Below are 25,583 nucleotides of genomic sequence, written 5' to 3'. Positions count from 1 at the left end.
TAAAACACCGTAGTTTGTTGTCATTCGCCAACATTAAGCTGTTGTACACTGGAGGTTAACAGGATGCCAGATCTGCTTCCCTGTTTGCTTTTCTTCCACCTGACCTATGCAACTAGCTAGCATCCTGTCGTTAGCAARCCACTGCTAGCAGCTCATTTATAGCAGTATTACACCTGCTTCGGTTGTTGGAGATTTTATTTGTGAGCTCAAGAAAAGCCCCCMWYSKTWARGSCYTKSMWKSCMRRWTWAAARRWTTYMWKKTKKKSYTKGRWTWAWWMMAAAAAAAAAGAAAAAAAGAGCAAGACATCTAAAGAAGGGGGGATGGCCTGCAATCCTTCCAGTGTTCTGGAAGATACCATATTGACTTCTTGCTGAGACAGGCATGATACAGTACAGATCCCCCCACTGGTCTTTGCAGCATAAGCCCACTTAATAAATCTGCCTTTAACTCATAAGCCTTTTTTGCTTATGTTSAGCAAGGCAATAAGCGCCCAGAGCCTGGCTAATTACATACGAGATCTGGTGGTTGGAGATTTGATTTATTTAGTCCTGCTTGTAGTATAGTTTTCACTCTACACACCACATGCTGGCAGAGCACCCTGTGGATGGCCAGCCCTGACAGAGCAGATGGATTATATAAGAGGATTTCTGGATGGCATCATCATTTCTGGCCTTCTCGCAGCAACACACCGTAAGATGAATAGAAAATGTAAAATCTTGTTTTTTCCCCCCCCCTTTCATGCATATCTTGGAGTCAGAATACTTATTGATCTCAGATTATTAACAATGGTGTTAGCTTAAGGGTGGTCTAAGGTCATATTATTATTGGATAGATTCTAATATTTGAGGTAATTCCTTCATAGTTAATGTTTGTGTTTTTCTATCTTATATTTAGGCTCCTTAAATATAAGGAGGTATTTTGTTTAGTTATCTTTCCTTCAGTGTTATCCAGGAAGAAATGGTATTGCTTCTGGTTTGAAGCAATACCTTTAAAATAAATATGTATAACACAATATTCTYGCGTTTATTTACAAGAAAAGCAACTATTCTTACCTCTGATTAATACAGTGAGTATTACTACACATCATTATAATATATTTTCTAGGCTGCACAATTTTAGGAAACATTACATTTCCTAAAATTCTCAGTGTTCAATATATTAATATTGAATACTGAGATGACAATATTGACTTTGATTAAACCACATTTTTCTCAGTACTTTCTTTATTGTGCCTCATCAGAGTCTCCCTCTAATGAGGCACAACTTTCTGATCTAGGTCATGAAGATCTGACTTAGATGTGGGAATAAAAGACAGTGAAAACTTACCTCAGTTTTATGAAATATTATTATGAAGCATAGTGTAATGTAATGACACTTGARCCTCTGTGTAACACACAATATTGCACCAAAGCGCTGCTTTGTGATTGTTTGTAGTGATGCTGAATTGAATTGATATTGCAGTGATGATCAGTCAAAAATATTGAGAAACAGTTTTGTTCTATAAAATATATTTGTTGTCATTTGATTTGATTAATCAACTTCAGCAAAAATGTACAATTACTCACTAAATAACATTTAATTTCTTGTGCTTGYTGCACAGTTTATTATACCATTTTGCTGTCTATAGTACTCTATAAAGTGTAACAAGCTGATATTTGYCAGGCTATCTGCTTTTAACAYCATCAMTGTTACCTTAAAATGAGTGAYGAGTGATTTGTCTTGAGTTTGTGTTTTTCACAAATGAAAATGTTCAAAATAGCTGAATTTCTCATTATTCTGCTATATTCTGAGAATGCATTCTTTTTTCAGTGTGCTTAGCAGACAGTGTGCTACAGCCAGATAAAACTAAAGTCTTAAGTTTATGCTTTATTCTGAYCCGTTTCCTATGYCTTAGTTTTACTTCCTGTCTTTGGCTCACACTATTTACCCTCTCATTGTTAGTCCTCACTTCCATCAGTTTTTACAAACTACCATTAATCCATTTTTCCATCCCATATAGCCATCCTGATGTTCTAAAAAATGACCCCAAATTAAGCTTTATTACAATCTATTAAAATGTGTGCTACATTCTCATGGTGTTACAATTTTCAGTAAAATATCTACCACTGTTTTCTAGCATGTATTGTGCAGCATCTTTCCTATTTGCGTCCTGCTGCATCCCTCTTTGCTTGAGCTGTAAGCTTAGATATATGAATATTGACTGATTGTAGCTAATGGAAATGCTCATCTGATTTGTAAGAAAATGGCTGACTTCTCAATGTTTTTAAAACTATGAAAAGTTAAAAGCATCACTTCAGACGAAACAGTGCGTGGTGTGATAGTGTATTTCAGTACCCTGTGGGTTGATAGCTCCCACACTCGGTCCTCCTCTTAGGTGGAAGGAGCAACAAAACCAGAGATGGTTACTGTTTACAGGTAATTTTAGGTCCACAATCAATTCTAAACAACTCTCTTTCTACTGATCCTACTTTTATTCATATAATTATTTATTTATTTATTTATTTATTTATTTATTTATTTATTTATTTATTTATTTATTTATTTATTTATGGTGTAACCTGACATCACTCTCCATGACACCTAATGTATCAAGTATCTAGGTAATGGGGTTTATGTTGCTTCTGTGACTAAAATGTTTTTTTTTTTTGTTATGTATATCTATACACAGAGTGAGTTTTTTCTTATAGTTACATCTTAAAGAGGTTGCATTAATACATCTTAAATTTGTATTAGTGCAACATATAAATTGCATTTGTATGTTGCATACACTAGCCCTAAAGACTTGTGTATACAGCTGGGCATACAGTTCAGACAGAGAGGATCCTGTATTTATACATCCTGCACATTCAGCGCAAAATGAGCCAGTGCAATGTTTCCTTTAGCCTTTTGATTGTGGGTCTGATGACCGCTTTCAAGATGTAACACAGCAAGGAGATAAAACAAGGCCCCTCGGAGAGGGACAGCTTTTGTTAAGATGACATKTGTAATAGGTGTGACACAAGTTGYCATGCAGAAAGAGCACGCAGTTACAATTTTCTTTGCTTTGATGCAATTTTTGCACAACCGTTCAAGATATCTTGCGAATTTGCCMTTCAGTAAAAAAAAAWWAATTCAATCGGAAGTGCTCTTTTGCTTTTTCCTCATATTTCAATGATGCCCGTGCGAATATATTTAATCTATTGTTTAGTTTCAGTGAATATTTATAATGTTAAATTTCTATAGAATGGGACAATAAATAGTAACAATTGGTGATGAATATTTGTCTGAACATTTTATTGCAGCTTGCTTGCAAACAAACCAGCATTTGTTGTTCTTTTAAAGCCAGAAGAACAAAAAGGGGTGGAGAAAAGCAACACAAAGAGCTGACTCTTCACAAAGAAGCCTTTCTGTGTGCTGTGTGGCAGGAGCRCACTGCATTGAGCTAAGCACGCTTGACTTTACTATGACGGCCTTTTGGCTCCCTCTCTTGGTCAAATATTTGTATTGCATTASTGGGTCTCTGACGCCGATAAAGCTTATGTGGGCAAAGGAAAAGAAAAGATGGATGATTTTGCAGTAATGTGGAGTCAGTGAGGTTGAAATTGTGATTTACTTCAATTTTTTTTTTCATTTCTTTTTTCAACCACTAATAAGTACAAGCTGTATAATGAAATCCAACAAACAGAAAATGCATAACAAACATCCTTCAGCGTAGTTCASTAGTGTAGAAATGTTAATTAGGGCATGTTTTCATWATCTGGTTGATTCTGATTGTAGTTCAACAAATTCTGAACTACAATCACTTCTTTTTATTTTTTTTGTCTATTAAAGTGCCTGAACTTTCAGTACTTACYTTCAGTTATAAAAATATCGTATGTTTAAAACATAACCTAAAATTGGGTCTCTGTCTCCTTAAKAAASTCCTTCTCTTTCTGCCTTCATGATTGTGATATTGTGCTCCTCCATTATGCCATTTACAACCGTTCTAGGAGCGTTGAACTGAAAAGTATTTTGTATTATGAGCTCAGCAGACTTGCAGTTTTCCAGGTGTTTGSTAATTGCTCTTGCCGCTAGTCTGGAGGAGCGGAGTGGAGAGTTGCAGGGTAGGRTTACTCTGTGAGGTGGAAGCTTGGCTGAAGCCTACAGCTTCAAGGAGAAAGTTTGTGGAAATAGGCGGCGCTTTGTGAGAGCAAGCGTTTAGGCGCTCCCGAATGGTTGCCATGGGAGATTAAAGGATTCCTCAGACTTGCTTGAAAGAATCAAAGCAATGTTCCAGGTATGTTTTTGATGAGGGACTAATATCATAACATGATTTAGAGCTCAATAAAGTTTTACACCCTTTTAAAGGTGAGAATATGAAACAACAAAGTTTTTGACTCTTTTTGTAATAATCAAAAATAACCATATCAAAATGCCATTTTCAGCTTTGTATAGAGACAGAGGTCTTATGTAGGCAGCGTTCCCTGCATCCTTCACAGAGARCTTTTACATTACAACACTGGGAGATGCGGGAGGGGAGGGGGAGGGGGGGTAGATTGTCAGCAGTACAGCCAGCCTCTCTTTATCACACTGACTCTTTGTTGTTGCTCTCTCCCCCCCCTCTCTCCGCTGATCTCATTCTAGTCCGGATCAATGTCCTGTGCTTACCACAGGCAGACCAAGAGGCTGACAGTGAGGACTACTGAATGATCAAGCAATACAATTAGATTGTTTTCTCACTCTAATTTGTCTAGAGACTGTTGATAGAATCGATGCAGTTGCTTTGTAAGCTGTCTCGTGAGCACATCGTTTTAAGCTCACTGATCCTGTAGCGAGGAAAAGTGGATGTGCGGACTGTGAACATTGTTTGGTGGAAAACACACTATTTAGTGTACTCCCACCACTAGAGGCTACTGTTGATCTCTTTATGAAATTCAAAGAGACACAATAGGACATTGCATGTTATTTGTGAGTTAAGTTGTTTTATAGTCATTGTTGTATTTCATTTACCACTTCCATACACATTTCCAGACTATTTTTGCATTCTTTGTTCATGTTTAAAGTTAAATTGTCCTACAGCTTATATAGTATCTTACTCATTTGCCATTTGAGCGTCAAAGAGACATTTACCAATTTGTGKACAAGGGCAGGTAGTTATAATGATTAATGGAAAGTTTTTACCACACATGTTTTTGTGTGGTTGGCTTGTGACCCATGGAAAAAGAATTGGTCTCTTGGGACTACATGGCTTGTCGTTACTTGCATTGCTTGCCAATGTGTTGCATCCATATGAGATAAACAGAAATAATGACTTGGAAAAACGACTCTATAAATTTGCCACCATTACTTGTATAAGTATACTTAAAGTATTTTAGAGTACTGAAATAAAATGCGGTTGACTTATTACTTTTTTTCTTTATTAAGTCACATTGAAATGTCAGTTTCCAGGAATAAATGTAACTAGCTTGTCACTAAACTGACTGTGATAAGGGATAGAAAGAGTCTGCAGTTTGCAGACTTTTATGGTAGTTTACGATATTAGGAAGTCAACGCAGAGGCCTTAACCATGCAATGACAATATATTACAATACWAAACTATTCATGCCTCTTACATTGTGTCTTATTATGAGAAAAAGCAGTGCWGATATATTTGCGTTATTGTTTTGGAATATTAAAAGACTTTATAAAACTATTTCTTGTTTTAAAAATTTACAATTATTCACTACTTGTAATGGAATTATAGTAAAATGTATTGATATTTCTCAATACAAAGTAGTGTCCATTGTCATTGGTTGTCATTGGTTGTTCAATGACAAAGTGTAAAGAAATTTAAAAAATCTAGGGGCATGAATACTTGCAAACAAATGTGCATAGAAAAGCCCTAGTAACTTTTTTCGTTGCATAAAAACTAAAAGCATAACTTTAACCTTTTTGAAACTTTTTATTTAGAGCTGTATGCCACTTTGTTTGGAGTTTGTTAAATTGAAAAATTATTGAAAAGTAATGTTTGACCAGAGATTGTTTTTGCAGAAAACCTTTAAAGTGGTGTTTAAATGAGGTATTATGTATTATTTTCAAGCTTTGTACCATGTTATAATGTTATTTCCTCTTCAAAAACATATCCGGGTAGGTTTTTGATGTGTGTTGCTTTGATTSTGTCATGCATGTTGGAGAAATCCTGCAGAAGCAGCAATTAGKAAACACCTGGTGTTGTCGAAAATGAAGAAACAGAACATGATAGTAACAGAGCTAGTTCAACGTGGTGCAGTTCTAGAAAAACAACCCCCCAAAAACATGACCTGAAACTGAAACCCCCCCCCCCAAAAAAATTCTTGTCACTGAGTCCTTTTACTGYTCAAATCAGCAATACTGGTAATTCAGACATAGCAAGACAACAATATCAGATTTCATTCCAAAAAGGTTTTGAGGACAATCGCCGAGTTGGGCGGCTGACTGATGCYAATTTCCTTGAGGTAACATCTCAATAAGCCACTGTGAAGATACCATCTGTTTGATTCAAGTGACCTTGTAGCCACACGATTAAACCTAGCAGGCACTCGAAACAATGTGATGCTCAAAACAGCTTGCTTGAGTAGTCCATTAATATTTTCACCATGATTCCATGAAATCAGGATGATTCCAGCYGACACAGTACTGAATAATTGAATTTTCAGTATTGTTTTGTGGAATTTCTGAGCTTCGTGTTGCTGGTCTTTGATTGGTTAGATCACTCTAAACTTTGCACCTATAAACAATGTTTTTTCATCTCCTTCGCAGGCTCTCTGCCCCCTTGTCCTCCCCTTCCCTCCCTTTCCGCCCTGGCAGTTGTAAATAAGTCAAGCCGTGCAGACCCCTGAGGAATCCTACTCCCCTCTGTGCCCTTTCCCACCGCTGCTACCCATGCCGAATCCCCTTCCCACTCAGACTCTTCTGCTTATGCCGCTGAAGCAGGCCAAGGAGATTCTCAGATGATCCATCGGGCTGTTCTGAACCACATCGTCCACGCAGCCGGGGACGGACAAGAGTAACTACTGCGAGTGTGAGAGAGCCCTTGGAGGGGGTGCTGTGAGCACCTTGTGAGGTCCGCCCACCAAGACTGGCAAAAAGCTTGGTTTACCCCTTCTCTCTTTTAGYCCCTGAGATGCCCTCCCTTCCTATTGATGGAGGTGAGTAAGAGAGGGTCATTCCTCTCAGGACTGACAGGGTCAGTGTATTAGTTGCTCACGCTGAATTTGTGCATGCAGTGTGACATACTTAAGTCTACCTCCACACACACATCCACACTAACGCACACACACACTGAAACTGTAATAATTTAAGGATTATGATGTATGGAACTACACCACGCAAGATGAATAATCCACTTACATTCTTCCCCCATAAACAAAACTCTCTAAATCCCCTGCAGGAACAAGAAAAATACATTAGAGTTCTGCTTCCCTCTCTGTTGTGGAGCACAAGCTGTGCTTGTATCTAGTTATGCTGTGTGTTATCTCCTCCAGAGGATCAAGGAGCGTCCCCCATGAATGTCCGATCTGTGGGTCCCTACCGGAGCAGTGGGAAGAGGAAGGCACACAGCAAAAAGAAGAAGAGCAGAATAACCGCCAATGTCTCTGGCACCAAATACGAAATAGGTATTCTACCTCAAAAGAAGTTCAGACTTCCTTGGTGTCATAATGACTACACAAGTATGGGAAATTAAAAAAAAGAAACATGCCAGTGGGGAATCTAACTACAGGTGCATCTCAATAAATTAGAATATTAGTGAAATGTTAATTTATTTCAGTGATTCAATTCAAAACTTGAAGCTCATATTATATCAATGATATGATTAGCATTNCACACACACTGAAACTGTAATAATTTAAGGATTATGATGTATGGAACTACACCACGCAAGATGAATAATCCACTTACATTCTTCCCCCATAAACAAAACTCTCTAAATCCCCTGCAGGAACAAGAAAAATACATTAGAGTTCTGCTTCCCTCTCTGTTGTGGAGCACAAGCTGTGCTTGTATCTAGTTATGCTGTGTGTTATCTCCTCCAGAGGATCAAGGAGCGTCCCCCATGAATGTCCGATCTGTGGGTCCCTACCGGAGCAGTGGGAAGAGGAAGGCACACAGCAAAAAGAAGAAGAGCAGAATAACCGCCAATGTCTCTGGCACCAAATACGAAATAGGTATTCTACCTCAAAAGAAGTTCAGACTTGGTGTCATAATGACTACACAAGTATGGGAAATTAAAAAAAAGAAACATGCCAGTGGGGAATCTAACTACAGGTGCATCTCAATAAATTAGAATATTAGTGAAATGTTAATTTATTTCAGTGATTCAATTCAAAACTTGAAGCTCATATTATATCAATGATATGATTAGCATTTTGAGTGTACACTTTTTTCTACCACAGTTTTCTTCCTTCCACTCAACTTTCCAATTGTTATACTTWGTTATAGCACTTGTTAAACAGCCGTCTTTGTCAGCTATGCTCTTTTGTGGAGATTTGCTTAAAGAATTTATCATCTGCAAGCTATAATGTTCCAATGAAATTCATTAGTAAATTAACTTTTTGATTGTATTTTATCAAAAATAAAATATAATTATTTTACATACATACATAAAAAGAGGATTTGCTGCTCTTCATAGCTTATAGGCATGAAAATTGATTAGATTAATCAGTTCTAACAGCATTATCAAAACTGTTTCCATCACTTCTTTTCAGTACATTGGTTCAGAAAACAGGTGAGAAGSAAAATTKACCTAAATAGACAAGTGAAAAGTCCTATGAACAAAGTCTCCCTTGAAAATTCTGCTATGTTTTTGTTTGTTTTGTAGAGTAATTTTCTGTTTASTGCAACTACACTGAACTAAATTTTTATTGAGTTTGAGGTTTGTTTTTCCTCATAAGAAAATCTAATGAGTAMGGAAGTTTAAGCCCGGTTTCTTCCCGTGGCTTAGTGAGTTCTGCAAAAACACCACAAATCTGACTCTAATGTTTCCTTAACAATAAAATCTGCCGAGGTGGATATATTTTTGAGAGAGCTTGCTTTTCTTTGTCTCAAATTACACCCAAATAGTTACAGTTGAGCTAAACAGCTCACACRGAGACAGTTCAGCCATATATGCTTTACATAAATCTTCTGTGGGGCAATTTAGCTTGGCRGTGAGTTGTTGTTCTTTTCAGTTTGAGATTAGCAAAAAGAGCATGGTAAGCACTCCTCTGAAGTTCAATATATTGTGTGGCAGCAGAGTTCTCAGGGGTGAACTACAACCGATGAAAGTAAGGAGTCAGCAGCAGCGAGTAGAAGTCTGAGGCAGTCGGCATCCTGTCGGTAGACGGGAGTCCAGCTGTGAGTCAGTCATCTAGCTGTGACGGGACCCTCACAGTGGCCATTCTGAGGGTAGTTCAGGCCTATTTTGAGGGAAAATTAACACCACAGGCCAGAYGGATCGCTTGTTTTTGCTGTTTTTTTTGCCCCTCTTTTACCTTTTTTGAGAACCGATAATATCCCAGGTAAARTTTTATGATGTGAGAAAATAGGATTTGGAATCTGCTTTGGGCCCATTCAGCAGGGAAATGCTGAATGGGCCCTGAAGCACTTAAAACGGCTGTTTTGTGAGAATTGCAAGAAAAGGATCAATTATTGCCCTGCCATACTAGAGGACCATGCTGCTAACCGTAAGCATATGTCTGCTTTGATGTAAATCCTCTCTGTTCCAGTTAGCAAAACACTKTTAGTCTCTGCTGACATTAACAGATGGATGAAGTCACATTGGAAACATTTATTTCCCCATTCAAGTGCCATCACGCAACATTAGGCAAGCCTTCTCCAGGTTTCTAGACGCTTTCAAGAAATTAATTAATACTTTGTTTTGTTAGGGCATATGAATTTTTCATTAAGTGCTGAATAATGAATACTTGTTGGATTAATGTCCAAGTGGGTTGCCACCTATCTCTCATGCTATAGGGTTTCCGGTGGGATTTGAATGCATTACAGTCAATTAATTTATCTTTTTCAGGAGAGGCATTACGATTAGCTGCTGTGCTACCATTTCATGAATAGTAAATATTGCTGTGAGCTTTTTGATCTATAACCTCCCAGATTCATCTCTTTACGAATGCACAGCAACATTTAGGCCTAGCAAAATGTTTGAGTGAAATATTGATCTGTGATGCTTGGTTAGGTTTAGGATTTATGGGTCAGAGGGAGAGCATATTCTATTATTATTTTTTTTTTTTACATCTATAACTTTGAGCTGCCTCGCTCTTTAGAACATGGCTAGTCAGTTTTTAAGAGGTATTTCTAWAGATATGATGACTTGCAGGGTTACGTATATATAGTGTCCATAACCTTGTAAGTTTTTTTAATCCTTTTTACCATTTTGTCAATTATCTTCAAACTGTAATACAATTTTTTTTCGGATTTTGAAGTATAGACCAATAAAAAGTACTGCAAAATAGTGTAGGGAAAGCGATGCATGGTTAAAGTGTAGTGTGCCTTTGTAGTCTAACCCAGCTGTAATTGGTACCTTTTATTACTTTCTTCAAGGAATGGCTTTCTCCTTGGCTTAAATATGTACAATTCATAGCTGTAGCCTTCACAATTAAATTTTTTTTCTTGACCAATTCTCCCACCTGAGTGGCGCATTTCTGCATTTGCTCCAGAATTACCACCTCTTGACAGCTAAAATAATTTAGGCCTMTACTAACTTTATTTACAATTAGATTAAATTTCATTTTCATATCCATCAATTTCTGAAAGGAAATTGTTGCAGTAGATCTTACTGAATGGTTTTAGAGTAAAGAGTTTTGTGTTGTTCTYCCTTTTAGCAAATATGCACTTCTTTGTGTGATCTATTTTGTTGCAATAACCTGACAAAATTTGAAAAAGTTGAAGAGATATRAATGCTCTTGCAAGGCACTCAACATGTTTATTGAGGAGATTCTAACTTCTTTGTGGTATTTTTATTTTTTTATTTTTTTAGAATAGATACTAATGTGTTTTTTTTTATTTTTATGCAGTACGTATAGTCACCAGGGAGATGGACTTCATCAAAGCACGGGATGATGATGAGACTGCCAACCTCATCTGGAATGACTCAGCGGTGCAGCATGAGAAAATTGTTGAGCTCAGGAACTATCAGGTAGACACAACTGGCCAGTTTTTAAAAGTTGAAAATAATGTTTGAAAAGATCATTTGTTTTCTTTTAATATACTTAGATGAGGCCCAGTGCATATATGGATTAAGAAAATATTTGTAATGCGGTGTCCAAGAACAGAACGCTGATTCACTGTCATTAAATGTTTACAGTGTTGGAATGAAATGTTTTAGATACACTTTTTTATAGAGGTTGTGTGTTTATCTGGCAGAAGAATGAGTAAAAGGGTAGTTYCCAAAGAGAGAAAAATAAATATGTTTCCTAAAAGTTAGATTTAGGAACAGAATGRACGTAAGCAATGGAACAAACACRTTATTTTTTTAAATGAAATATAATTTTATTCTAAAAAAATACTAAAGATTGTTTCAGATAACAAACTTTCAAACCATTCTAAAAAAACAGTTACATTTGTTTATTTTTATAGTAAATAGCTGAGAAAAAAACCCTTCAATTTGATAACTTGCAGCCCTGGTGGTTGTGTTGATGGAATTTTTGTTTGCCAATTGTTGTCTGTCAGACAGTTTTATAAAATCTTTATTTATTTCGAAATTACATTTAAAACTAACAAACTTGATATGACATATTAAACATAATAGCTAATTTCTAGTCCCAATCTTCTCGACACATCCCGTGGRCTGCAGGCGGCTTCGGAAATAAGTCTGTTCATCTCGGGGCAATTTGAATTAAATGTTCTAAGTGTTGTAACAGTGCTGCATCACTTTCTTAATGGCTGTTAATCAGTGAGAACGCAGCAGAAAACGTTGCACCGTGTGTCTGTGTTCAGATGTGGGCTGCAGGGTGCTCAGACCTCATTAACTAACAGCAGTCCCAAACACTTGCAACTGTCATAATGTCTGTCTGTTTCAATCAGGCTTTCTCATCACTTGTACCACATCAATGACAATGTTTCAAACTCTGCTGCAAATTAGGCTTATTGGCAAAATATACAAACCAGCTGGTGTTTGCAATAAATGAATAAAACCACAGCAATTTAAATACCTGATCAGAACTAGTCTTTCAAAATTTAGCACAAAATGTTCCTTTAATTACAACTGCTGCCCCAAAATTATGCAACACCTTCGTTACAAGGACTTTTAGATTTACTGCAAACCTGATGCATTCACCGAAAGTATCTTGGCCTTCTCCTCGTAGGCAAACATTTCATTTTGATAAATATTCTTGGGTTTGTATGCTGGCACCACCTTTTTTAAATCCCATTAAGGATTTACAGGCAACTATAATGGCTACTCTAGTATTTCAAAGGACTTGAAACCAAGTCTTTGTGGAGTTTGAGATATCCTTTGAATCATTGTCCTGTTTGTAGTGCCAGGGCTTAACCTTTCTCCCAGATGGTATGACATTTTCTCCCAGGATTTCCTGATATTTGATTGAAACCACATTGCCCTCCACACAATGCAGTTTTCCATTGCTAGAGAAGGAATAGTAGCCCCTGAGCATTACTRAGCCACCACCATGCCTTACTGTAGGCAGGGTGTTCTTTTTTCTTTTTTTCTTTCACAAGTGTTACCTTTTATCCTCCCTCCTGATGCGCAGGTGTACAAACATCCAGTTTTGGTCCATTTATCTACAGAACAGAATCCCAAATTTTTTGGCTTCTTTATGTATTTCCAGGTGTATTGCACCAGGTGTGCTTGAAACCACACCCAATTCTTTTTAGGAAGTTGAATAATTTTGAGACCACAGTAGTTATAAAGTATGAATTTTTTTGTGGAATTAAGATAATTTTAGTCATATTTAACCAGTCAAACCGTTCTTGTGTAACTTGCTCAATGCTAGCACATGAAAAACAAGAATAATGGTTCTTCATCCAACTACACACCGTACTGCACATGTGACTGTCTTAATAGTTTAAACCACATAAGTTGCTTCCTGAAATTTTAAGTTAGGTTTTGAGATCTTTAGTGTAGACACATGGAAAGATGATCTCATTCCTTCCATTCAAAAATAATTTTCTGGGGCAGTGAAGGTTTTGGGCATCATTAGCTGAGTTCTCTTGGTTTTTTTCTGACTTTGACACAGAATTTTATAACATAATCAGATGCCCATATCACCGGAAGCCGATAAAAGTCTGGACGGATCGTAGTTTGCAGAATGAGAAACGTTCTGCAAACTTTTCTCATTCTGCAGTAAATGCAGAACCATTTACTACGGTTTGACAAAACAGCTATTGTCAAACCGTAGTAAATGGTTCACATGCTATCTTGTAAAACTTCTAACTGCAGGCACTTTGCTTTAGATGGTTATTTATGGGTATTTATTAGTGTTTGGTCTGTGACTTAGTGCTGTAGCTATTCCATSTAAAATGTGGGTTGGAGAACAGATTGAGGTAAGCAGAGAAACTAAATTGTGCAAATACAATGCGTAAAACCCCCAAAATCTTGGAGAGGTTCAAGCAAAATGTGTTTTATTGATTTTAAACATCAGTTTCTCTGGCCCTCTTATGCTAACCACATTTCACTTCACAGCACATGTTTCAAGTGGATCAAATATGTCAGCAGACCTTGGACCTGTCACTGCAGTCTAACACAAACAGTCTTGTATATAAAACCACTGCCAGTGCAATTAGATTTTCTGAAATGTCATTAAACTATGTGATGTTTGTTTTAAATTCATGGGAAAAAAGGTTTAATCAACAATCAAGTAAGTTGGACGAAATGGCAAAATACCATATTGTTTTTGGTGAGGTAATTTATAATACCTTTCTAAATTATTCAAACCCCCTGAACTTTGTCACATTTTCTAACATTGCAGCCAAAAACCTTTCTTGTATTTTACTTTGATTTTAAGTAATAGATCAAAGGAAAGTACTCTATAAAATGGAAGGAGAATGATACACAATTCTAAAATAGATGTATGTCTGGACTTCTGGCCAGTCTAACAACTTTTAGCTTTTGAAGTATGTGCAGGGTTTCAATCCTGTTATACGGTGAACCTTCTCCCCAGGCTCAAGTATTTTGTAGGCCTTTACCAGGTTTTGTTTAAGTATTTCCCGACATTTAGATTAATCCATCTCCCCATTAATTCACAAAACATCTGCATTTATACTGAGATTACATTGCACATAGGTAGACTTTTSATGCTACTTAGGTGAAAAGCAACTGGTTACAGTGGATTTTATTCTGAGGTACTTAATTGAAAAGGACTCAACACATAAGTACACCCAGATTTTATTTGTAAAACAATTTAGAAACTATTTCAGTTTACAGTTGCACTGATCCAGACCGCAATGCTTTGTACCAGTCAATCACATAAAGTCCGAATGAAATTCACAAAAAAAAATTTGTTTAAAGTTGTATGTACTTGCAAGATACTATATAATGTGACAAAGAGGTGAAGCTCTGCCTTATGARGATGATTTTATCACAATGAATATAAAAAGAGTGGTAAATGGACGACATATTCAACAAACCATAGAGATTCATTAAGAAAAGCTTTAGCAAAACATAAAATATATCATATATATTTATCTACGAGGTGGAAGGTCCTAGATGCTACTCCTAAGGCACAGTGTAGCAAGAGTACGAAATAGCCAGTATGAAAAAAAAATCAAGGAGATAGTGAGAGGCTACAGCAGAGGCCATGCAGAGACGGAGAGATTGACAGGTAGACTGACAGCCTGTGCACAACAGGGGCTGCCTGGGCAGCTTTCAGATGTCACTAGTGATGTTGATAAGACGGGCCTTAACAACAACGGTTGCTCTCGGTTTTCTTGCTGGTCTGAGAGTGATTTTACCTCTGTCTGACCCATGCATGTTGCTCAGTGAACTTGGCTGCCCTCCCGTAGTAGTGAGCATTAGCTATCTGTCTTTCCGAGCACTTATTTGATTAGACTGGCCACTAATGATCGATTAAATCACAAGCTAGTCAGGAAGAGGATGCCTTGTTAAAATAGGGGCACCAAGAGTTCAGGAAAGAAGATGGAATATTGTGAATGCTATTGATGCTTAGTGAGTTGCAATGTTGCTAATGTTTCACATTGAACAGATGCTTTGCCTTTTTTTCCCCCCGTCTGCGTCTTCATGGAACTGTGGCTTTCATGAGATAAAATCTCAAAAGAAAAGTAAAATTCCCCTAACAATCGGTTTTGATTTRCGCTTACACGCCATGTAGTCTTGCAGCACTGGCATAATTGTGCAGTCTCTTCCGAATCCCTAATTATGTCTGTCTCATTTGGATAATAATCACGCATTCCTTATACACTTTGTATTCTCATTTTTTTGTCTTTTTTTTTTTTTACCTCTTCTCTTCCCCATTGTAAAATTGTCCTCTTTTTCCGTTTTGGTGATGTACTTTGAGAGTTTGCTGTCAAATTTTCAGTTCATACGAGCCTAATTACCACCCCTGTTCAGGCTCATTTGGTCAAAGAATACAGAAAACTCTGAGTTTTTTTTTTTTTTTCTTTACATCCACCCCCCTTTCGGCACATTCAAAGCAATTCATTCAACTGTCACCGCAGGAGCTTGCGATGCAGAACCAATTACCTTGGCCCCTCTGAGTTGAGATTGATCGTTTTTTTTTTCTCGCCTCTTCCCTCCCCAACCTTTAAAGTATTAAAAAAAAACATGGTAAACTAAATAAGGGTTGGGAAAGGTCTTAGCGTCACCTTTTTGTTTTGAGTCTGTAATTGGGCATAAATGTCAGAACATTGTAAGCTCACTTCAGGTTGCTGCCTTTAATGTGCTCATTTTTATGAAGGGGTGGGGGTGGAATTGAGTGGCTTAATGGCCCTAACAACATTATTATGTCTGCCTGTCCCTCTGCAGAGAATTAACCATTTCCCTGGCATGGGMGAAATCTGCCGGAAAGACTGCCTCGCAAGAAACATGTCCAAGTGAGTTTTTTTTTTGTGTCCCTCTTTAATACGCGCATGTGATTGCTTTGGATCAGTTACAGAGAAGCGACGCAAGCATTCAAAAGCCTGCTGGTATTATAAGAAGTTACAGCTGGGTACTTGTAGCACTTCACAATTCAAAGCAAATGGTCAGGTCTGCTTTGAAAGCACAACATTCGTCTTTTAATTTGACAAAAAAAAAAAGAAGAAGAAGAAGAAAATCCTAATAAGTGCCAGACTCAACTGCCAGATTATTTTAGAAGGATAAATTATTGCTTCTTAGAGGAAAGTACACTTGTTCACTAGCTCTTTCATTCTTGCAGAATGATCAGGTGCCAGCCTCACGAGTACAACTTCACACCCAGAACCTGGATCTTCCCTGCTGAGTACACACAGTTCCAGAACTATGTCAAAGAGCTGCGCAGGAAACGCAAGCAGAAGACCTTTATTCTCAAACCTGCCAATGGAGCCATGGGTCATGGGTATGTCAGTGACTATTGCAAGTGTTCCTGAGTAATCTATGCACATTGACTCCAAGACTGACAGAGAGGGCAAGGATAAAAGTGGAGAAAGGAAAGGGAAAGGGAGGAGGGAGTAAATTAGCAGCAGAGCAAATAGAGGACAAGCACAACAAAAACAAAGCAATAAGGGGTTTGTGACCCTGGCATGGGTGTCTATGGAAATGGAGGATGGCTGGTAACAGATTGAGTATTAGAGCTGAGAGGGTGTGGCGAATCTCATTGTGGGGCTTCATTGTCCTCGATGGTCACCCCGGCCATAAATCAGCGGTTATCACTGCCAGTGGGGGCCACACACAAATGCTCGTGGTCTCTGGCAGTTACTGTAGTTCCTTCCCCTCAAGGTCTCTGCATGTGATTATTGGATTCCTTTATGAGGCACCATCAGCAGAGGCCAGTCAGACTAGAAAATGGACAAAGATGGCTGCTGCAGGGGAACACATACTCTCAATAGCATCTCTTTATCAAAAGATGAGCTAAATGTCGTACCTGAATGCATATTTCATGCTTTCACTCCCGTGGGGTAAGAAGCGAGCTCAAGTCGTGACGTCAAAGTTTTATTCTGGATTTTAGCATTCTGGGACAGAAAATCTGGACGTATTTATTCGTTTTTTTTCTCAGAATAGATTAACCAGTTAATGTAACAAGCTCCTCCGGTTGCACAGTTTTGATCAGGAGTGTGAAATAATTGAATAACTTGCAAGACAGTGTTAAGTAATGGTCTCTTAACTTCTCCACATTTTGTGTTGTTATAACCCTAAACTTCAATGGTAGCATATAATTAACTAATTTTTTTGCTGCAAATTCTGTATTYGAATGAAACTTTGACATGACCATTCTTACAYATGAATATGCTTCGGTGGAGGTTTGTGGAGTGTCCTACTTCAGCTATCTTTCTACTTAGCAACTATGCACTGCTTTGTGTTGGTTTACCACATAAAACGCAAAAGGAATAATTAAAGTTTGCAGTTGCAACGAAGATAAAATGTGAGAAACAAGGCACTGTATATTGAAAATAATGACGAATTCGCTTGAAAATCACTCACTCCTTCATATGTCCTGGAAAGTGAACCGGTTACATCATCTCACCACAAGCATTGCCAATAAAATCTCAACATTATAAGGCTCAGTAAGCGTTTGATCTTTTCTTTAAGTGATGGGGACTTTGATATTGATCACAAAGCTCCCTCAATTTAAAAAGAATTAGAGGAGCAGGGTGAGAACCAGCTATCTGGGCTTTTRTAGGTGTTCCACTGACTGGGGAGAAATGAGCAGAGTCAAAACATCCATAGGTAAGTCAGGAMGTTTGCCAGAGAAAGGAATAATAGGACATTTCTATGTTCACAGCACTGGGTGTTTTTAATTACTTAAGAGTGGCTTTTTAATCTAAATTTTTTTTATTGGTCTAAAGAGCTTAAATTCTCTTTTTGATCTTTTTAAAATTTTTTTTATAAATTCTAGTTTATTTATTCTTTACGAAACCAATTATTCAACACTTAATAGAAAAAGATGTGAAGACTACAGACAAAAAAAAAGCCAAAATAAAGAAGAGCGGTTTTAATATTTAGGTTTTGTAAATAATTTGGTTTCAGGAGATACATTTTAAACTAAAAGAGCATGAATTTGAGCTTAAGTATAAACCCCTTTAAAAATAMATTTTAGTTTTGAGCTCTCTAGAGAACCCCAGAATGGACTTAAATTGTGAAAAATGTATTAATCATTCTTTTTCACATTCTGTTCTTTGAAAATGTGATCCCTGAGAYGAGTGTGCATGAAGAAATATATTGGACTGACTTCATCACTGGCACCAATAGGTGGGGATATTGAAGTACAAATAGCTCTGTGTGCCTCACCTCTCCCTCTAGTTCTCTTTGAATTTGTCCTTTCTGGTATAATGTGGGCATTACTTATAACTCCATGCTTGCACTAAGCCCTTATTTATTAAAGAATAAAGGCTGAATTATTGCAATACATTAAGAATATGAAAGATGATGAGTTTAGCTCGACCACTCAGTGGCAGGCAGCTGGCAAAATTAGATTTTCTCTCTTTTTTTTTTTCCCTGTGGTGTGACGCGGCAGGAAATTAAGTTATATCTACCCCCTGTAATTTATTTTTCTGTCGGCCAACTAAATGAAGTTATTGTTTATGTCTGAAGCCTAGCTTGTTATAAGGGGAAACAAAATAAAAAGTGCGTGCAGAGCTTAAAAAGGCAAGCTCCCCTCCAGTGTCAAATTAAATAGGCAGGGGKAGAGTGGGCTGTGATTATCTGACACCCCAGCTCATCAATCATGCCGTCTTCTCCTCAGCTACTTCAGCTCCACTAACTAACGCTGTTAACCCTGTCCTCATCAGTCAGCCAGCTGTCAGCCAGCTAAGAGGGCCCCTCATATTGACGGTCAGGCCCATAACAACTTCCCCTCTGCTCTCTTTCATTCAAGTACTGTGATAAGCGGGTCAGTGAAGTGGTCATTTGTAGCGGAGCGGTTTCTTAGTTGGCAGGAGTAAGAGCTGAACATGTACATGAAAGTACGTCTGCAAGCATGTAACGGTTCTTCCAACTTAGTTGAYGAGGGCAAAATGAAAAGCTTTTTCCATTTTGTTTCAAATGTTGGTTTTCATTCTGTTCTGTTAAAACTTCTACGTAYAATCTAAACTTTTGCTTTCATCTTCGTAAATAAACTGAGTGGATAAATTAGTGGATATATTATGATATTTAATGGGGGATACACTAGTTAGAGTTTTGTGACRAATGTCTAATGTCAGTATTTTTGAGTTTCAAGCTGCTGATTTTCTGAATTCCTATTTCTCTTTAAAAGTTCTACTCGACAACTCTGAGCATTTTTTCTAGCCTTTCCCCCTTGAGTGTATATAATTACTAATTATGGGTGTGAATGGGACTCACATTCTTGCAACCTGTCTACTTTGATGTTACCAGAGGTGTGGTACTGCTCTGCTACCCAGTAGCTGGGACACTATGGAGAGAATGTTACCTTAACTTTGAGATTTCTGGAAGGTTGCCAAGATTTTTTTTAATCCAACAGTTTTCATGACAGGCAAGTAGAAAGCTCTACAGATAGAACATAATAACTTTGCTGTCACACATTCAGGCTTTGTGGTATTTGGAAGTATTGTGCTATCCCTCATACAGTTGTGACATTCACAAACAAACGTGTTGGGTTGGGAACACGAATGATGGGGACAGAATCAGAGTGTTTCAGGGTTTTTTTCTGAGTTTTAGACAAGCAGAAACAGCTTTTTCATTTGCTGCTCCATGGAGTAAGACATGGAACAGGCAAAAGATGGAGTGTGGACATCTGAGTTGTCTACATGATTGTATAGCATGTAGAAGTCTAGGRGGCATTTGAACCTAAAACACTTCTCTGCATTAAAAACAGYAAAGCAAAGTTTAATATTTACCTTTACTGCAAATTATTCGAAATCGACCTTGTGGCTGACTTCTTGAAAATATAKAAATAAGAAAATTATGGTTTTTTGAACAGTTCTTTGAAAGGAAGGTATCCACAATAATCAAGCTGTCTTCCAGGAGCAGTATGTCCAATCTCTTGTCTTGCTCAGCTTGARTGAACTTTAATAGATTGTTGTTGTCAATACCAACCAACACTTCTTTAATTCCTCATCTGACTTGTAGAAACATTGCTGATACTAAGAATGCTAACTTTGAGTTTCCTTCCTTCAGTAACAACTTCTTCACTGACAGATTTTGTTGTTGGCACAATCTGGTAGCACCAAGGTACGTTTTGTTCACTGATCAGAACAAGATTGGATTTCTGAGTTTCTGACAGGCCACTCTAAAAATTTTTACGGTTCCCAAGCAGTTGTGCATTTCCACAACATAGGCTGCACATTTTCATAATACTTTATGTTCTGTCTGTAAAACCAGAGCCATGTTGCTGCCACTATATTTCTGTTCCATAGTCTATAATTCAGGTCCACACATCTTGGACTAGTCTTTAAGTTTTTGTGTGCCATGTTACTTCATGCATGTGTACAATGGAGCYGACCGGGCTCCTCATGCAAGCAATTTAGATTAAATCAGCCCTAACTATGAGTGATGGGTGATGTAGGTCAGCTGCATTGCTTGTACATAGTGGAAGATTGTTCAGAAAATGACCCCACACCCTCTCGTTGCACAAAAAACAGTCTACTCACCGACACTAAAAGAAAAGCTGCACAGCCACATGGATGTCCACAAAATAACACAACTCATTCTTTATTCCAACTAGAAACGGCCTGCATATTATAAGTCTTGAGTGCCAGTGACATGAGGCCAAAGCAAATGAATCAGAGTCGAGCTTGAAACGGAGTAGTGTCGGCTCTTATTAACCTGCGCTCAGGTTAAAGACCCAGCCAGAGCAGCTGACGTACTTGCTGTTCAGAAAGAGAGGAATTTGTCTTTGAAGAAAAATCACAATGTTCTCCAGATGCTTATGAGAATGGCTAAGATCAGCCATCATTCTTGCTGCAGCCCCTTTGTGTACATTTGATAGATCAGCAGTGAAGAAATACACTACAAACATTTTTGGCATGTCAATTTCTTCAAAGAAACAAATAGTTTCCTGCTTCAAGTAGACTTGAGGCTTACTTTTTGTTCTTATTTACATTTCTTTACAAAGACTCAGTGACTGCGGGGTTTCACATGGACACAAGTTCACACTCTTTCTCCTTAAGGCTTAAGGCCTTTATTGTGAGTTTTAGAATCATTCATTGCATGGTATGGACATATTTTAATATCCTCTCCCCATGATCACATCTGCCATGTGTATAATTTATGGTTATTATCCATTAACTGAACAGAAGACGCAGCAGGCCAAAGTTAATCTTGGGACATAAAGACAGAGAGTACCATGAGAATGGGCAGAGGGAGCAAGTCAGAAATATTTCCCTCAACGCTTTCAGATGGATTTCAGATGAAATATTGTAATGAAACACCTAAAATCAGTATCTTGTTTGCCCCAATTTTCTGACTTCAGTACGAACAGAAGACAGTGCCAATGTCATCAGTCTTGTTCATAGTCTCTACTATGCTTCCATCTATCATTTTTTTAATTATCTTCACCATGCCATCTTTTATTATGCCACCATAATTTGCCCCCCCAAGGATTAATAAAGCCTCTCTCGATCCAGGATCTCGCTTATCCGTAGCTGTGAGAAGCTGCCATCCCACGAGCACTTTATTGTTCAGGAGTACCTGGACAAGCCCTTCCTGATGGAGGGCTACAAATTTGACCTGCGCATCTACATCCTGGTTACTTCCTGTGACCCGCTCCGCATTTTCCTGTACAACGACGGTCTGGTTCGCATGGGCACCGAGAAGTACCACTCGCCCAACGACGCCAACCTGGTGAGTCACAGATCAGGGTGTCTCTGCTGCAGCCTTTATCTGTGTGRCAGTTTTCCAAGCTGTTGACATAGTATATAGATGTAGAAATAGATACACCCACACGCAGACATGTAGCTTTTAACTAATAACAGCTCTGTAATCCCTCTTTAAGTACCAGAATTGATGTCTGCATCAGAGCTATAACAGTGATTGAATGTCGAAATTTCATTCAGTTGCACTGACTGCTCTGTAACGTAGAAAACATAATCTAAAAATAACCACCCATAAACACTCAGCGGAGTATAGATGCAGATAATTTAAGGTTAAAGTGAAGATTTTGCCCTACACAAGCAGACAGAATGTGCAGRCAGACTGTACACAGACAGCTGAGCAAAATTGTCCACATACCAGATGTTTGCTGTGATATCAAACCAGTCATATTTGCCTGGAGGTTCTGCACCTGCTGAAGCACAGACTGTTGCAGACAGACACTCACGTGCACATGCATTTTTCTCGAGAAAGACACATGCTTGTTTTAAGCACACACTCACACTTGCATAGGCATCGCGAGCCTGTATTGTCTTAACGTATGACACATGATGGAGTGAGCGACGTCATGGAGATGGATGCTGAATTCCTCAGAGAGCCGTCTCCAGAGAGCCATCCAGGGCTGTGGTGGCCTGCAGGCATGGCGTTATGTCTTTGTAGAATAAGGACAAGGATGTGTTGTCTTTGAGTTTGACTGATGGTGTTTAAAGACAGGGGTACAACTATGGTTATGCGGTGGATAGCTGTTGTCATCCAATTCAAAGATGCACAGCCTATGACAAAATAGAGATTGCTCTGAATGCTTGTAGTTTTGTCCACCTGGGAATACAATAAAAGTAGTTTGCTGTGATGTTTATTTTCCACACTATTATTATTAGACTTCCATATCCTTAGTGTATGGTGTTTATTAATTTGTATGTTGGTAGGTGCTTTGATCTGATTCCTTTTAAACTTGTGACTTGATCAAGAAGACATCCGATACGCCAACTTACGTTTATGATATTTATGATGCATGCAATGTTTCACAAATTTTCTGAAGTTTGAAGGTATTTGCTAAATTTAGACAGAAGTTCCTTGTTCAAATTTTTAAAAATGTGAAAAACGTTTATGAGAGATCCATACTTTGGCAAATCAGTGTAGGTTTTGTTTTTGAGACATGAATGCATAGTGAATGAGAGGAGACAAGAAATAAAAAGTTTAATTTCTTCAAGTGTCATTTTCATAGATTCATACACAAAAATACACCACGTCTGACCTAGCCACAGTCAGTAAATATAGGGATAGAGACATAGGATGAAAATATTGTTTTACAATTTATGTCATTCCAATGTGGTTCACGAGATTCAGAAATGAACGTGGTTCCTGTCTCTCTAAGCTTTCTGCCCTGCCATAAATGAGTTGACTTCTTCCTATATTTGCTTTGGTGCCTTTCTGTTTCCACAGACCCAGCTTTATATGCATCTGACTAACTACTCTGTGAACAAACACAATGAGAACTTTGAGCGATTTGAAGCAGTAGACAGAGGCAGCAAGAGGTCCATCAGCTGGTTCATCGAGTTCCTCCGCGTCAACAACTGTGACGTGTCGAAGTTCTGGGAAGACATCTCWGTAAGTGTGTCATCCACACAGATAGATACAAACACATCTGGTTCTGTGTATCCAAACTGTCTTAGATGTTTACTTTCACCAAGGAAATAGAAAATTTGTTAAACAATCAAAAACACTCCATAAATGCAAACTTCCTCATATTTAAACTCTTACACTACCCTGACATTTACACACAGATTATAACAACACACAGGTGGGATAGCTAAGGTTTGATTTGATTTGCTGTGACACTGATTCAGAGAGCGTGTTTAATTCTCGCCAGAATTCAGAGGAAACATCGTTCCTGTAGGGTGAGCTTTTCCTGTGAAGCTCAACTCACACACCTTAACTTTGCTTACTTTTTTTCATCGTTGTCTGTTTTCAAATTCTTGAGTTTTTCTCTTCTTAAGCTCCATCTACCCCTGTCATGTGTTTATTGTTTGTTTTTCAATTTGTCTCTAACTTATTTCTTTTAAACTAACTCTTCAGGGTTCTGTTCATGTTTTTTAGTTCCTTTTTTTTTACTTTGACTCTTTGTCCACAGTTGTGTGGGTTGTGTTGTCCCTCAGTGCTTGTTCTTGCCACTCTGCTTGTCATGCCAGGCTTGTATTGGAAATGAAATCCTTTTGGCTGATGCTCTCTTCTCAGGGTATACTTTCTGTTTTCTTCAGCTCTTGTCCTTCTGTTTATTGGCTTTTCACTTTCTTTTTGTTTACATTTTTGTGTTTGAGTTCTGGCTTAATGTTATGATTTGTATTCTTATCTCTTAACAGTCTTGCCATTGTGTATTTTTGTACTTTCTTGTGACGCACACATTTCTTTCATTTCTATTCTGTTCCCTATTATCTTAGCAATTTTTCTTCTAGTAAAATCAGAGTAGGCTGATGAGACTCTAGCTTCCAGTGTTGAAATGAGAGATTTGTGGTTTTCTAGTCGACATATTGTCTGTGGGTGTCAAACACATTATGCATAGTTTTTTATGTGAACTACTGACTTATCTTGACTTACCTTATGTTGATGAGTTAATGTAGGACAGGTGAGCAGAGGTGCAGCCATTTGTAGCTGCTCTAAACTTGTGGACAGGGCCTGACTACTAATGTACTGCTAATAGTTTTTTAGATTCTACACTCGTTAAAATACCAGTTTCAATCATTTCCAGCTTTTGTTATTGATTAGGGCCATGTTGTTTAAGAAGTGTATTTATATTCTCAGTAGGGAGACTTTAAAAACGTGTGTATTAGTTAATAACTTCTTGTTTTATGACTAAATCATTTGAATTTTCAATTCTGTTCTGCAGATTCATACTATAAATACTCTGCTCTTTGTGTGTTTGTTCCCTTTTTTATAAGGTATACACTTAGGCATACACATTATGCCTGGTCTGCAGATTAAACACATTTTAAGACCAATCAAAACTTTTTAAAATAAAATTTATTCATGGTTTACACAAAATATAAGGCAAAACTGTTCAAATAAAAACCAGAACAGCAAGGTTACAGGGTTTATAATACAAGTCAGGAATTCAAATTTTTGACAGATAAAAACATAAAGACAAAAAGCAAGATTGGAAAAACAAATTTGAATTGGCATGGAAAATCCATACAACTACAAGTCCTTATCCAAAAATTAGCATATTGTAATAAAGTTCATTATTTTCCATAATGTAATGATAAAAATTAAACTCATATATTTTAGATTCATTGCATACCAACTGAAATATTTTAGGTCTTTTATCATTTTAATTCAGATGATTTTGGCATACAGCTCATGAAAACCCAAAATTCCTATCTCAAAAAATTAGCATATTTCATCCGACAATAAAAGAAAAGTGTTTTAATACCAAAAAAGTCAACCTTCAAATAATTATGTTCAGTTATGCACTCAATACTTGGTCAGGAATCCTTTTGCAGCCTTCAATGCGGCGTGGCATGGAGGCAATCAGCCTGTGGCTCTGCTGAGGTGTTATGGAGGCCCAGGATGCTTCGATAGCAGCCTTAACCTCATCCAGCGTTTTGGGTCTTGCGTCTCTCAACTTTCTCTTTACAATATCCCACAGATTCTCTATGGGGTTCAGGTCAGGAGAGTTGGCAGGCCAATTGAGCACAGTAATACCAT

The 25,583-nt window shown here is 37.7% G+C and overlaps 1 protein-coding gene across 8 annotated transcripts in view; it reads left to right on the top strand.

The window, feature by feature from the left end:
- Nucleotides 1–25,583, top strand: part of ttll7 (tubulin tyrosine ligase-like family, member 7) — an 86,934-nt gene that overhangs the window by 397 nt on the left and 60,954 nt on the right. For 5 of the 8 annotated variants that reach the window (XR_533603.2, XM_008408047.2, XM_008408043.2 and 2 more), the window contains exons 2-8: nucleotides 6,737–7,125; nucleotides 7,462–7,593; nucleotides 10,984–11,105; nucleotides 15,906–15,973; nucleotides 16,297–16,455; nucleotides 21,638–21,854; nucleotides 23,325–23,489. Coding sequence is in view for 7 of the 8 variants with exons in the window: in XM_008408047.2 (XP_008406269.1) it covers nucleotides 7,101–7,125; nucleotides 7,462–7,593; nucleotides 10,984–11,105; nucleotides 15,906–15,973; nucleotides 16,297–16,455; nucleotides 21,638–21,854; nucleotides 23,325–23,489 (888 nt within the window). In the remaining variant the exon portion in view is untranslated. Of the gene's footprint in view, nucleotides 1–302; nucleotides 692–6,736; nucleotides 7,126–7,461; nucleotides 7,594–7,991; nucleotides 8,143–10,983; nucleotides 11,106–15,905; nucleotides 15,974–16,296; nucleotides 16,456–16,492; nucleotides 18,306–21,637; nucleotides 21,855–23,324; nucleotides 23,490–25,583 lie in introns of those variants that run through there. The other 3 variants (XM_008408045.2, XM_008408046.2, XM_008408052.2) reach the window with 3 other exon arrangements.

The sequence above is a fragment of the Poecilia reticulata genome, linkage group LG4 (assembly GCF_000633615.1).
Source record: "Poecilia reticulata strain Guanapo linkage group LG4, Guppy_female_1.0+MT, whole genome shotgun sequence".
Lineage (NCBI taxonomy): Eukaryota > Metazoa > Chordata > Actinopteri > Cyprinodontiformes > Poeciliidae > Poecilia > Poecilia reticulata.
This window is presented reverse-complemented; position numbering and strand designations above follow the sequence as displayed.